Below are 14652 nucleotides of genomic sequence, written 5' to 3'. Positions count from 1 at the left end.
CCCGTGCATCCCTATCTCATCATTTCTGGTCTGTCTCCTCTACTACCTGTGAACGACTTGACATCAAGGAACGGATTATGCACATTTCTGCATTCCTGGCCAGCAGACTAGTGAGGATCTGGTGCACAGGAAGTACTGAGATGAAGGATAAGCACAAATTGCACGTGCAAAGTCAGAGAGGATGTGGCAGGAATGCCTGGCCAGGGCAGTCACTGCATGTGATATGGCACAGGTTGGACGCATAGGAAGGGGCAGCCGAGACTACGTCAGACCATCAGGGACCCGGTAGGCCATGCTAGGAAGTTTGGATTTTATCCTAGAGGGCTTCCAAAGGCCCTCATCGAACCTGATCAGGCTGACTTTGGTGTTATAAAGATCTCTCCAATGGCAGTAGGCAGCATGGACTAGATTAAGGAAGGACCAAAGGCAGGATGATGAGTTGCTGAGGTGGGTGGGGGACAACTGCATAGACCAGGTGAGAGACGGCCAGGGTTTGGACTGAGGTAGGGGAGGGGACCGGAGAGGAATGGAGAGGTTGGAGAGAGTGAGTTTAGAGAGGGTAGTGCCTGATTGGGTGTGGGGTGGAGAGGTAAGGATCATGGATGAAGGCTGTCTCCTAGGTAGAAGGACCGGTACCTGAGGGTGGGACTTGGCCTGTCTTGCTTCACTGCTTTATCTCCAGAACCTAGCATAAAACTAGCAACATGGTCAGCACTGAATGAATACTTATCAATGACCCCAGGGGTCTGCCCTGGCTAGTGGGATATATTTATCCGTGGGAACGACCCGGCCTTTGACATGCTGTGTTTGAGGTCCTTGTTCAGTGTCCTTCCTCCATCTATTCTTCACATTGCTGCAGATTAATCTCTCCGAGATGCGAATCATATTAAGTCATTCCCTAGCTTAAATTTATGAACGGTCCTTATGAACAATGTCCAGCCTAATGCATGGTGTAAACGGCCCCCTGACCTGTTTCTCTCCAGCTTCATCTTCAGCCCTCCTCTCTGGCACACCCTAACTAGGAGCAGCTTTGCAGACCACCACTCCCTCATCCCTCTGCACACACTCACTGCTCATTGCTCACTGGCCCTTGTCCATTTGTTCTGGAAGGCTCTGAGCAAGGCTCATGTCCTCTGGCACCACCTGGCCCGAGCCAAGTTCCTTCCCCTGTCCTCCCACAGCATCGCCCTTTCATGACACTTCATTCCACTGTACGTTTAATTCCCTTCTTTATGATACTCTGCCCTCTTCCCCGGCTATCAGCTAAAGGATGCTTTATGTCTTTTATCTCTGTAATCCCAGACCTTAGTATAGTGTCAGGTACACAGCAGACCCCTCTGTAAATCCTAGGCAGAGAAGGTAAATCATGGCCTGAGAGTTACATAGACTATAACAGAATATAAAGAGAGTTGGGAATTCTGGGAACATGCTTTTTAAGGGACAGGCGGAGGAAGAGCCAGGACAGAAGCGGGGAGGAGGAGTCAGAAAGGTTTACAGGGAACAGAGTGTGGTCACAAGGATGGTAAGACAGAAGGGAGTTTCAAGAAGGAGCGGTATATGCATGAGCCATTTCCAGCCTGGCAGAAGTACTGTCAGGCCCATCTGGGGCATGTGGTCAGAAGACAGGTTGGGCACCTTCAGGCCTTTGGTTCAGCCTGCTGTCTCCTATTTGGCCTCCTCCCCTACCCTCTGGGAAGAACAGAAAAGATAACAGAGAAAAGGAAAGCTTCCTTCTGCAGCAAGTCAGGCCCCCACTCTCACGGGGCCCTCCCTCATCCTCTTCTCCCTCTTTGCTTTTCCTGCAGAAAATTCTAGGGAGCTCTAGAAGGGATCACCAGCAAATGCCAGGGGCTTGTCACCCTGCTTTGTGGCAGTGTTGTATTGCTGCTCTGATGGCTTTACTTGTTTCTATCCCTCACTTGACTGTAAGCTTCCTGGTCATGTCACAGGGCCCACACCTGTCTTTTCACACGTGCATCCCCAGTGCCTGGCAAATGGTAGGTGTTCAATAAACACACTTAAGATTCCGGACAAACAGCAATGACTGTGTAGCTTTGTGATCCTCCATGAGCCTTGTGTGTTTATCATCCATTCAGCTTCTCCCTTAGGGAGCGTAGCACAGAGCTATGCAGTCATATCTCTGCAAAACACACCTTTATGGAATATTTACTGCATCAACAGGAAGGAAGGGATGTCCCTTTGGTATAGTGATTAAGGGAGAGGGGCTCTGGATTAAATCTGGATTAGAACTCTAGTCCTATTAATTATTAGCACACTGACTTTGGACACGTCCCTCAAGCTCTCTTGACTTGTTTTTTGAAACATGGGGAGAATGACAGTATCTTCTTCATAGACATGTTGTGAGATTTAAATGAGAACATACTTTACTTGTGTAAATATTTATTGATTGTCTTCCATGTGCCCAGCATGTGCTAGAAACTGTTGGTCATAAGAGAATTGTATGTTTCATTATTCTTGGTTTCAAAGAGTAGGAAGAGGAAAACCAGATCACAGAATAAAAGCAAAGCACAGTGTAAGTCAAGACGATCACATGGCAGAAAGACAGGCAGAGTAGGGTGGACAGTGGCAGTGAGGAGGAGAGCTTGGTTGTGTGGACAGTGGATGTGCAGGGAGCCGTGGAGGTCTGCACTGGGCATAGGGTGTAGCCAGGCTGTAGAGGGCCCCGGTGCTGGACCCGCATCTGAATGCAGTCTGGTAAGGAATTCCATGTCCCTCTTCATTACATCCAGTTCTTACCTTTTCTTCCATGTCTGTTTTAGTCACAAGCACCTCTTCGGCAAAGCCCACCTCCCTCTCTCGCTTGATTCCCCGGCCATCCTTATCAAAGACCTTCCAGGTGAACAGGCAGCCATCCTCAGCAGCAGTCAGCAGGAACTGATCATCAAAGGTAAGCAACATCTGAAGAGAAAAAGGTCATGGCCAGGAAGCTTTCAAGGCCACAGATGACCAGGGCTGAGCCAGCTGTTGTGCAAGGCTTCCCCCCCATGCAGTCCTGGGCACAGCCTCATAGGGAGGTAAACTTGATCTCAGGTAAGAATGAGACAGGAGCCCTCACAGGCATCTGTTAATGAATAGAAGAAGTAAGGTTATGTCTACATTCCCTGTGGATTTGGAATCTGAAGAGTCAGCTATTATCTAGAATGTACAAGAAACTCTCAAAACTCAACAGTAAAAAAGCCAATCAATCCAATCAGAAAGTAGACAAAAGATACAGAGACATTTCACCAGGGAAAATACACAGGTAGCAAGTAAGCACATGAAGAGATGCTCCACATTATTAGCCATTTAGGAAAATGCAAAATTAGGATCATGATGCGATATCACTACACACCCATTAGAACAGCTAAAATAAAAAAACAGTGACAACACCAAGTGCTGGCAATGATGCAGAGAAACTGGGTCTCATACATTCTTGGTAGGAATGTAAAATGGTACAGCCACTCTGGAAAATAGCTTGGCAGTTTTAAAAAAAAACCTGAATATACACTTACCATACGATTCAGCAGTTATACTCCTGGGCATTTATCCCAGAGAAATGAAAACTTATTTCCACACAAAAGCCTGTATATGATTGGTCACAGCAGCTTTATTTATAATAGCTGAAAACTGGAAAAAATTAAAAATATCCTATAATAGGTGAATGGCTACACAAACTGTGATTTTTCATGGAATACTACTCAGCAATAAAAGGGAATAAACTATGATTGGTATACAACACAACTTGGATGGATTTGAAGGAGATTAAGCTGAGTAGAAAAAGCCACAATCAGGACATTACGCTAAAAAGCTTCTGCACAGCAAAGGAAACAATCAACAGAGTGAAGAGACAACCTGTCAAATGGGAGAAAATATTTGCAAACTTTACTCTGACAAAAGACCAATATCCAGAATACACAAAGAACTCAAACAACTCAACATTAAACAAACAAAAAAATCTAAAAATCTCATTAAAAAGTGGGCTAAGGGGCGGGCGTGGTGGCTTACACCTGTAATCCCAGCACGTTGGGAGGCTAAGGAGGGTGGATCACCTGAGGTCAGGAGTTTGAGACCAGCCTGGACAACATAGTGAAACCTCATTCCTACTAAAAATACAAAAATTAGCTGGGCGTGGTGGCAGGCACTGTAACCCCAGCTACTCGGGAGGCTGAGGCAGGAGAATCTCTTGAACCCAGGAGCGGGAGGTTGCAGTGAGCTGAGATTGAGCCATTGCACTCCAGCCTGGGTGACGAGAGCAAAACTCTATCTCAAAAAAAAAAAAAAAAAAAGTGTGCTAAGGACATGAATAGACATTTCTCAAAAGAAGACATACAAATGGCCAACAGGTATATGAAAAAATGCTCAGCATCACTAATCATCAGGGAAATGCAAATCAAAACCACCATGAGATACCCTCTTATCCCAGTTAGAGTAGGTATTATTAAAAAGACAACAAATAACAGATTCTGGCAAGAATGTGGAGAAGAGAGAACTCTTATACACTGTTGGTGGGAAGGTAAATTAGTACAACCACTGTGGAAAACAGTATGTAGACTTCTCAGAAAAACTAAAAATAGAACTACCATACAATCCTGCAATCTCATTACTGGGTATTTTTCTAAAGGAAAGGAAATCAGCATATTGAAAGGATACCTGCACTCCACCCCCCCATATTTATTGTACCACCAATAGTAAAGATATGGAATCAACCTAAGTGTCCATCGGTGGATGAATGAATAAAGAAAATGTGGTATATATACCCACTGAAATACTATTTGACCACAATAATGAATGAAATCATGTTTTTGCAGCAACATGGATGGAACTGGAGGTCGTGAAGTTAACTGAAATATGTCAGGTACAGAAAAACAAATACTGTATGTTCTCATTCATATGTGAGAGCTAAAAAATGTTGACCCTAGTTGGGCATGATGGCATGTGCCTGTAATCCCAGCTACTTAGGAGGCTGAGGTGGAAGAATCGCTTGAACCCAGGAGGTGGTGGTTGCAGTAAGCAGAGATCATGTCATTGCACTCAAGCCTGGGCGACAGAGTGAGACTCTGTCTCAAAAAAAACCCCAAAAATGCTGACCTCATAAAGGTACACAGTGGCATGATAGATACTAGGGAAGAGTGTACGGGTGGGCGGGGTGCTAAAGAGAGATTGGTTAACAGATACAAACACTAGATAGAAGAAATCAGTTTTCTTTTCTTCTTTTTTTTTTTTTTTTTGAGATAGAGTCTGCTGTGTTGCCCAGGCTAAGGGTGCAGTGGCACGATCTCCCGGCTCACTGCAATCTCGGCTTCTCAGGTTCAAGCAATTCTCCTGCCTGAGCCTCTCGAGTAGCTAGGATTACAGGCGTGTACCACCATGCCTGGCTAATTTTTTGTATTTTTAGTAGAAACGGGGGTTTCACCATGTTGGCCAGGCTGGTCTCAAACTCCTGACCTCAAGTGATCTGGCTGCCTCGGCCTCCCAAAGTGTTGGGATTACAGGCATGACCCACGTGCGGAGTCAAAGAAGAAATAAGTTCTAATGTTTGATAGCAGAGTAAGGTGACTATAGTTAACAACAGTGTATTGTAAATTGTTAAATTGCTAGAAGAGAGGACTTCAAATGCTCCCAACATGCGGAAATCATAAATACGCGAGATGGATGGAAACCCTAAATATCCTGACCTGATCATTACACGCTCTATGACTGTAACAAATATCACAGGTACTTCATAATATGTACAAATACTATGTATCAATAAAAAAGCCATTTTCAGAAGGCCACATACAGTATAATTCCATATACAGTTCGCAAAATGACAAAAGTTATGGAAATAAGAACAAATTAGTGGTTGCCAGGGATTAGGGATGAGAGTCGGGAGTATGACTCTAAAGGGCAGATGGAGATCTTCGTGGGGATGGAACGGTTCTATATTGTGATTGTAGTAGTGGTTACACAAACAGTGCATGTGAGAAATAATTCAGAACTACATATACACTGTGGACCAGTGTCAATTTTCTGGTTTGGTATTTTGCTACAGTTCTAGAACATGTAATTACTGGGGGAAACTGAGGGGTACATGGGAACTCCTCTGTGCCATCTTTAAAATTTCCTCTAAACCTGTAAGTATTTCAAGATAAAAAGTTAAAACAAAAGGATTAACTGTGAAAAATGTCTTCTCACAATCAGCAGTATGTGTCAAGAATCTTGAGAATGGCAATACTCTTTAATTCAGGAATTCTCTCTCTAGGAATTTAGTCTTAGGAGAGAATCAGAGATGTGCATATAAAATTGTAAACTAGGCTGTTCACTATAGATCATAAGATAATTTAAATGCCTAATTGCAAGAGAAGAGTTAGTAAGTTACAGTCCATCATAGGATAGGATATTTGTGTAGCTACTAAAGTCATGCTTCTGAGGAATAGTTAATTGTATGGACAAACGCTTACAGTAGTGTGAAGTTAAAAACAAGCAGGCCACGAGACTGGCCTCACAGTATGATCTTAATTTTATTTAAAACACACACACGTGGAAATGTAGAAGGATATGCATCAAAGAAATGATGATACTATTATGAGGATTTTTTTTTTTTTTTGAGACAGAATCTCGCTCTGTTGCCCAGGCTGGAGTGTAGTGGCGCGATCTCGGCTCACTGCAACCTCCGCCTCCCAGGTTCAAGCGATTCTCCTGCCTCAGTCTCCCGAGTAGCTAGGACTACAGGTGTGTGCCACCACGCCCGGCTAATTTTTTGTATTTTTAGTAGAGATAGGGTTTCACCGTGTTAGCCAGGATGGTCTCTATCTCCTGACCTCATGATCTGCCCGCCTTGGGCTTCCAAAGTGCTGGGATTACAGGCGTGAGCCACTGCGCCTGGCAAGGATTTTTATTTTTAAAATAAACATGCATTGCTTCTATAATCAGAAAATAAATACCTTATCCACAAAACTTAGCAGATCTGAAGGGAAGAGGGGGAATATGTTGTAGTAATTTACTTTGGACCCAAGGCCCAGGCCTGGTACAGAAATGTTCTGTTTTATAATGAGAAAACTTTTCTTAATACAGCTAGTGTTGCAGATAAGCCCCTATGGAGTTTGGGACATAATTCAAAACCTCAGGTGCTGTGTCATTCAATCTGCAGCAAGAGAGAGTAAGGAAGAGGAGACACATCCCTTCCCAGTGCCTGTTTTTCAGGGGGTCAGTGTAGGTATAGACATTACTTTTTTTTTGCACAATGAATAACCTTTAATTTACTATTGGCTATGATTTCTTGGCAACCATTTCGCATGCAAGATAATTCTTTTTTATTTCATTTTTAAAATTGTGGTAAAATACATATTCTGTAAAATTTGCTATCTTAGGCCGGGCGTGGTGGCTCACGCTTGTAATCCCAGCACTTTGGGAGGCCGAGGCGGGCGGATCATGAGGTCAGCAGATCGAGACCACAGTGAAACCCCGTCTCTACTAAAAATACAAAAAAATTAGCCGGGCGTGGTGGCGGGCGCCTGTAGTCCCAGCTACTCGGAGAGGCTGAGGCAGGAGAATGGCGTGAATCCGGGAGGCGGAGCTTGCAGTGAGCCGAGATTGCGCCACTGCACTCCAGCCTGGGCAACAGAGCGAGACTCCGTCTCAAAAAAAAAAAAAAAAAAAAAAAATTTGCTATCTTAACCATTTTCAAGTGTACAGTTCATGTTATTAAATACATTTGTAATGTTGTGCAACCATCACCATCAACCACCCCCATAACCCTTTTGACTGGTAAAACCAAAACTCTATACCTATGACACGATCATTCCCCATTCCCCCTCCCCACAGCCCCTGCCAACCACCACTCTGTCTTTGTGATTCTGACTGCTCTAAGTATCTCCTGAAAGTGGAATCACACTGTATTTATCTTTTTGTGGTTGGCCTTCTTTAATTTAGCATAACATCCTCAAGGTTCATCCATGTGGTAGCACATTGCAGAATTCCCTTCCTTTTTAGGCAGGATACTGTTCCATTGTATAGATACACCATCTTTTGCTTATGCATTCGTCTGTCGATGGACACTTGGTTGCTTCCACATTTTGACTGTTGAACATAGATACTACTTTATGAGAAGGGTGAATGGAAGGACAATTTACAAATGTGTACTCATGGTATTGCCCTTGCCCCTGGGGTGGCCTTTTGTACCCTCAGGGAGAGGTAGGGGTTGATCTTCAGGGCTATGGCTCCTTTCAGTACAGGGCATTCTCTGGAGAAGGAGGCAGCTGTGGTCAAGTGCAGCCCACACTCACGGCAGCTACGGCATCCACCAAACGGCCCCTTATTATGCATAACATTATGGTGAAAACGTCGTACATACATTTTTAGGCATATCTCTGATGATTTCCTAGGCTAAATTCCTGGAAGTAGTTTAAACAAAGAGTATATTCATAGTCAATAGATGGTGATTCAATGGATGGATGAATAAATAAGAGAGAAAAGACATTGGGAGGTTGAAGGGATGAACAAGGCATGCGGCAGGCAGGTGTGGGACTGGGCTCCTGGGGAGAGGGCCCTGCTCACCTTGGTGATAGGACCGGCATGGGCCTGGTACTCGTTGAATTCCTTCTGCAGAGGCAGAGGGTACTTCATGGCACGAATGGTTCCCACCGAGGTGCCCACAAACATCATGCGTCCGGAATGCGAGATGACAACGGCGGTGTAGGTGACGTCAAACGCTGATATCTCTCGAAGGATCTGGGACACAGGCAGCTCTGCTCAGTGTGAGGGGTCGAGCTGTGGCCCCCATGTCCCAGTGCCATTCTCTCTCGCCCTCTCCTCTAACAGATCCCTAGGGGCTTGTCTTTAAAAAATGCTTTTTCTATCCCTTTTGGCATCCAGAATAGTACCTAGCACAAAAAAGGTGCAAACTAGATATTCCTCGTTGTGTTGCTGGTAAATAACCAGTTTCATGAGTTAGGAATAATACTAATAGAGAGAGATATTCATATAGCACTTACTATGTGCCAAGCACGGTTCTGTGCCTTCTCCATGTTGCAACTCATTCAATCCTCACGAAACCCCCTGAGGCAGTTACTGTTATCCCTAGTCTACAGATGACGGACCATCTGTGTGAAAGACACTTGCTTCAACTCATGTACCTGGGCGGGCTCCAGTCTCTGCTTTGACTGCTGTGCATGGGTGCATTTCAAAATGAGAATGGGCTATTGCTCATAAATGCATTCAGCAAGCATTCATTAATGCTCATCACATAAGCAAAACTATATATTAGTCTCCCCTTATCCTCGAGGGATATGTTCCAAGATCCCCAGTGGTGCCTGAAACCAGATAGTACTGAGCCCTATATACACTATGTTTTTCTCCTATACATACATAACTACGATATGGTTTAATTTATAAATTAGGCCCAGTAAGAGATAAATAATACCTAATAATAAAATGGAACAGTTGTAAGAATACTGTATAAAAGCTGTGTGAATGTGGTTTCTCTCTCCCAAAATATCTTACTCACAGTATGGTACTCACCTATTTTTGGACCTTGGTTGACCACAGGTAACTGAAACTGTGGATAAGGTGGGACAACCGTACTACCAGAGCGCCCCTTCATTCCCTCACTCATTCATGCACTCATCCACCCACCCACCTACACACACATTTTTTTTCTTTTATTATTGTTATTATACTTTAAGTTCTAGGGTACATGTGCACAATGTGCAGGTTTGTTACATATGTATACATGTGCCACGTTGGTGTGCTGCACCCATTAACTCATCATTTACATTGGGTATATCTCCTAATGCTATCCCTCCCCGCTCCCCGCACCCCATGACAGGCCCCATTGTGTGGTGTTCCCCACCCTGTGTCCAAGTGTTCTCATTGTTCAATTCCCACCTATAAGTGAGAACATGCAGTGTTTGGTTTTCTGCCCTTGAGATAGTTTGCTCAGAATGATGGTTTCCAGCTTCATCCATGTCCCTACAAAGGGCATAAACTCATCCTTTTTTATGGCTGCATAGTATTCCATGGTGTATATGTGCCACATTTTCTTAATCCAGTCAATCACTGATGGACATTTGGGTTGGTTCCAAGTCTTTGCTATTGTGAATAGTGCCACAACAAACATATGTGTGCATGTGTCTTTATAGCAGCATGATTTATAGTCCTTTGGGTATATACCCAGTAATGGGATGGCTGGGTCAAATGGTATTTCTAGTTCTAGATCCTTGAGGAATCGCCACACTGTCTTCCATAGTGGTTGAACTAGTTTACAGTTCTACCAACAGTGTAAAAGTGTTCCTATTTCTCCACATCCTCTTCAGCACCTGTTGTTTCCTGACTTTTTAATGATCGCCATTCTAACTGGTGTGAGATGGTATCTCATTGTGGTTTTGATTTGCATTTCTCTGATGGCCAGTGATGACGAGCATTTTTTCATGCCTACACACACATTTATTGAACGCTGTGCACCACACAATGTGCCAGCTAGTGGGACTGCCAAGAGGAGCAAAACATGGCCCTGCCCTAAAGGGGCTTTAGTCTGGCATAGCACTGATAGCTGCCATTGAATTAGGACCAGGCTGCTCGGGGGTACACAGGAGAGTCACCATACTGTCAGCTGTGTTCCAGCCACGGGGAGACCTGCCTTGGGCTAGCTTGCTGCCGTGGTGTCTACGCACTTTCCCAGGCACCAGTCACAGGAAAAGTGGGAGGAGCCAGCTGGAGGACAGCACAGGCCATGTTTGTATGATGCATCCTTGCTGAGCTCCTCTCTTTTCCCTTCACTATTTGGAGCCCAATGTAACTGTACAGTTTCAGAGCTCGGGGATTTCAAAAGAATACAGTGGCAAGCCTAGGTGAGAGCAGCTAACTGCACAGTCAAGCATCGCTTGATATGGGATACGTGGTTAGGCTACTTTGTCACGCAAACATCACGGAGTGTATTTACACAAACCTAGCTGCGACAGCCTACTATACACCTAGGCTATGTGGTACAGCCTACTGCTCCGAGGCTAGAAACCTGAACAGCATGTGACTATGCTGAATACTGTAGGCAACTGTGACACAATGGAAAATATCTGTGTATCTAAACAGAAAAGGTACAGTGAACATTTGGCATTATAATCTTATGGCATTACAATCTTACAGTCTATATGGTCCATCATTGGTGTTACTCAGTGCATACTGTAGTTAGGTTTTTACCCCAGGAATGTAAGTGCAGACCAAGGGTAAGAGTACAGTTTAGAGATGACACGACCTCCATGCCTGGAAGGTGGGAGAGAAGTTACAGACAGCAAGTAAAACGGAAATGAAAAAGAGCCCCACAATTTACAATTTCACTCAGTCAGGAAGGAAACTGGGCAGGAAATTCAGGAAGTGACAATAACTGAGCTCATCCAAAAGGAATGAGGAGCCTGATGTTATCTTGGGAAGAAGGGGCCCTGTATGCAGAGGCCCTCATTCCGTGCATACTTTGTGCTGTAAGCACGGGAGGCTGTCCCTGCAGATCCGTGCACCAGCCCAGAGGCGGGGCAGGGGCAGACTCACCGAGGAATCCGCAATCTCCTTGAGGGTGTGGTCTGATCCAACAGCAAAGATAATTTTGGCATCGGGGGAGACAGTAACACAGTTGTAGCTGCAAGACTTGAGCACGCATTCTGTCTCTCTCTTTCCTGCGGACAGATTCCATTCATACACAGCACCATCTGTGCCACCAGAAATCAGTTTGCTATCATCTGCATTCCACACAATTGAGCGAATCTGCAGGAGAGGAAGACATATCCACTGAAGAGTGTACACACACTTACACCCTAACACGGAAAAGGGCGCAAACTCCTCAGGTGCTCCACTAGACTGAGCAGAATGTCCTTTCCCGCCGTAGGCCCTTCTGTTAGCACAAAACATAGCTTCTTGTGAACGTTCACATTCTGTTTTCTATGACGCTTGCAAATTACTGAAGATGAAACACTCCCATTTCTCTTTCACTTTATGAACGTGAAGACTGAATCGTACAGGTTTCTTAAGGCTAGAACCAACCAATTATTGCTGTTTTTTTCAAAACATTTTTGACATAATTATATATTCACAGAAACTTGCAAAAATAGCACAGAGAGAGTGGACTTCTGGAATAGCACGGTAAGGACCTCAACTTGACCTTCTCTCTGACAATGTAGGTTAACTGGTAAATATGATAAAAATAATCATTTAAAGTCTTTAGAAGGCTGGGTGCAGTGGATCCCATCTGTAGTCCCAACACTTTGGGAGGCTGAGGTGGGAGGATCACTTGCGCCCAGCAGTTTGAGAATAGCCTGGATAACATAGTGAAACCCTGTCTTTATAAAAATAAAAGTAATAAGCTGGGCATGGTGGCATGTGCCTGAGGCAGGAAGACGGTTTGAACTGGGGAGGCTGAGGCTGCAGTGAGCTATGAGTGTACCACTGCACTCTGGCCTCAGTGACACAGTGAGACCCTGTCTAAAATAAAACAGATAAAATGTCTCTGGAAATTATCCTCAGGGAATACAGCAAATGGAAAAACATTTATCCAAGAAAATCTACTCAATCCCAGTAAGAACAGAGTCTGCTGCATTTGAGCCATGGCTCGCTCTGTTACGGCCTCAGCTCCAGAAACTTCACTGCTGTGCACTCTGGGCAGGTGTGGCCAAGATAAGCGACTCCCTCTCCCCATAGCTCCCGGTCTTGGGCTATGGTTTCAGTCTGGAAAGGAAAACTGCTGGGATTTCTTATTCTTAGCCCGGCCCCATGTTGCAGAAGCTCTATTCCAAGCAGGTGTGGCCAAGAGGTCTCAGACTGTCTTCCCCTCGGCCCATTGTCACTTGTTGGAAGAAACTCCACTCTAAGCTCAGCATACTGAGAATAACTGTGCCCTAATGATTCCTGCCCCAGTTTGCTTACAGAGTGAAAGTTCCAAGCCGTGAAGGGCAAGCCAAAAAGACCACGGGCTTACACACGTGCACACACACATACACACGCGTGTGCACACACATGCACAAACCTCAAGTGTCACTCACAGAAGTGAGGATGTTACTCCTGGAAAAACAGGTCCCTGCCCCAGCTCTGGTGCAGCGGAGCAAAGGTTCTGTCTATGGGAAAGTCAGGTGCTAAGACAGGGAGCTCTACAGCTCTGCTTGAGGGGGCTGACTTTATTTGGAATAGAACATGGAAAAGTCCATGCCTATGGGCATTGTCTAAAACAGTGGAGATCTTGGTGGAAAGTGATTAAGAGGAGGCTGATAACTCCAGGATGCAAGCAAAATGATATAGAAGAGTGGAATTTTGATAGAGCAAGGGAAAGGGACAGTGAAGAAGAGTCCTTCAGGGATAACAGACAACTCTAGGGGCTGGAAGGTCTTGTGTATGTGCTAGGCTGTACTGATTCAGGTGCAGTCAGAGTGGGATATGGGGAGAACTTGAAAGCATCTCCTAAGCTACACAAAGACCCGTTAGCATAGGGCAGAGTCTCACTGGCACAATGGGCCTACCAAACACAACAGTCTACCAAACACTGAACATTAAGCTCTCCCAACCCAGGGGCATCTCCTAGGAAGCCAGGCTTAAAAATGAAATCATATTCATCCCTTGCAGCCTGGAAGACTCTGTGCATGCCCAAGGCTGTACCCTCTTATGTACAATCAGAGAGGGGACATCCCAACTACCAGTCTCTGGCTGAACATGATGCAAAAGCCATCACTCTCTGAACTGTGATAGCATTTTCCAAGCCACACATAAATCTGGTAGTAAAAGGTAAAAACCTAATTGTCTGAGGGGGTTTATGCACAATCTATAACTAATGAGCAGCTTAGGCAACTCATGGGCAACCCTAGGTAGCCAGACTAAAAGAAAAGATGAAAAATCTCTGAGTAGTGATATAAGACACTGCACACTACAGGGGAAACAGACTTTACAGAATTAGCTCAGCCAAGTCACGAAACAGATAATCAGCCAACCAACCAACAACAATGCCCTGGGGGGACACATATCCAGAACTGCTACAATATATTGTCTAAAATATTCAGCCAACAAAAAATTGAAACATAAACAAACAAACAAACAAAAAGAGTGTAACCAATAAGAAAAAGAAAAAAAGAAAGCATTCAGGCAATAGAAATTGCCTTTCAAGGGGCCCAGATGGTAGATTTTGCGGACAAAGACTTCAAAGTAGCTAATACAAATAAGTTCAATTAACTAAAGGAAACTATGCTCAAATAGTTAAAGGAAGGTAGGATGACAAGCCTCATCAAATAGAGAATATAATGAGAAGACAGAAATTATTTAAAAAATCAAATGGAAATTCTGGAGTTGAAAAGTACAATAACCAAAACGAAAAATTCACTAGAAGGTCTCAACAGTAGATTTGAGCTGGCAAACTTGAAATAGCTCAATAGAGATTGTGCAACTGGAAGAACAGAGAGAAATACTAATTAAGAAAGATTAACATTAATAGAGTTTCAGAGAGATGTGGGCAGCCATTAAATGCACCCACATATGTGTACTGTAATGAGAGCACTAGGAGAAGAGAGAAAAACAACAAATATTCAAATAAATAATGCTGAAAAATCTCAAATTTGTTGAAAAGCATTAACCTACACATCCAAGAAGTACAATAAACTCCAAGTAGGATAAATGCAAAGAAATCTAGATCCAGACACATCAAAAACAAAA

General features: G+C 44.2%; 2 protein-coding genes across 2 annotated transcripts in view; one reads left to right on the top strand and one right to left on the bottom strand.

The window, feature by feature from the left end:
- The window catches only part of CFAP57 (cilia and flagella associated protein 57), an 86988-nt gene that overhangs the window by 36666 nt on the left and 35670 nt on the right, over window positions 1–14652 (bottom strand). Inside the window, exons 9-11 of the mRNA XM_030823184.1 lie at window positions 11518–11730; window positions 8536–8709; window positions 2758–2919 (exon numbers count right to left, since the gene is read on the bottom strand). Of these exons, the coding sequence (XP_030679044.1) occupies window positions 2758–2919; window positions 8536–8709; window positions 11518–11730 (549 nt within the window). The remainder of the gene's footprint in view (window positions 1–2757; window positions 2920–8535; window positions 8710–11517; window positions 11731–14652) is intronic.
- Window positions 2776–14652, top strand: part of EBNA1BP2 (EBNA1 binding protein 2) — a 55982-nt gene continuing 44105 nt past the window's right edge. Inside the window, exons 1-2 of the mRNA XM_030823662.1 lie at window positions 2776–2857; window positions 6664–6711. The gene's annotated coding sequence lies outside the window, so the exon portion shown is untranslated. The remainder of the gene's footprint in view (window positions 2858–6663; window positions 6712–14652) is intronic.

This window comes from Nomascus leucogenys, chromosome 12, assembly GCF_006542625.1.
Source record: "Nomascus leucogenys isolate Asia chromosome 12, Asia_NLE_v1, whole genome shotgun sequence".
Classification (NCBI taxonomy): Eukaryota; Metazoa; Chordata; class Mammalia; order Primates; family Hylobatidae; genus Nomascus; species Nomascus leucogenys.
The sequence above is the reverse complement of the archived record's forward strand: the minus strand, read 5'-3'. Positions and strand labels throughout refer to the sequence as shown.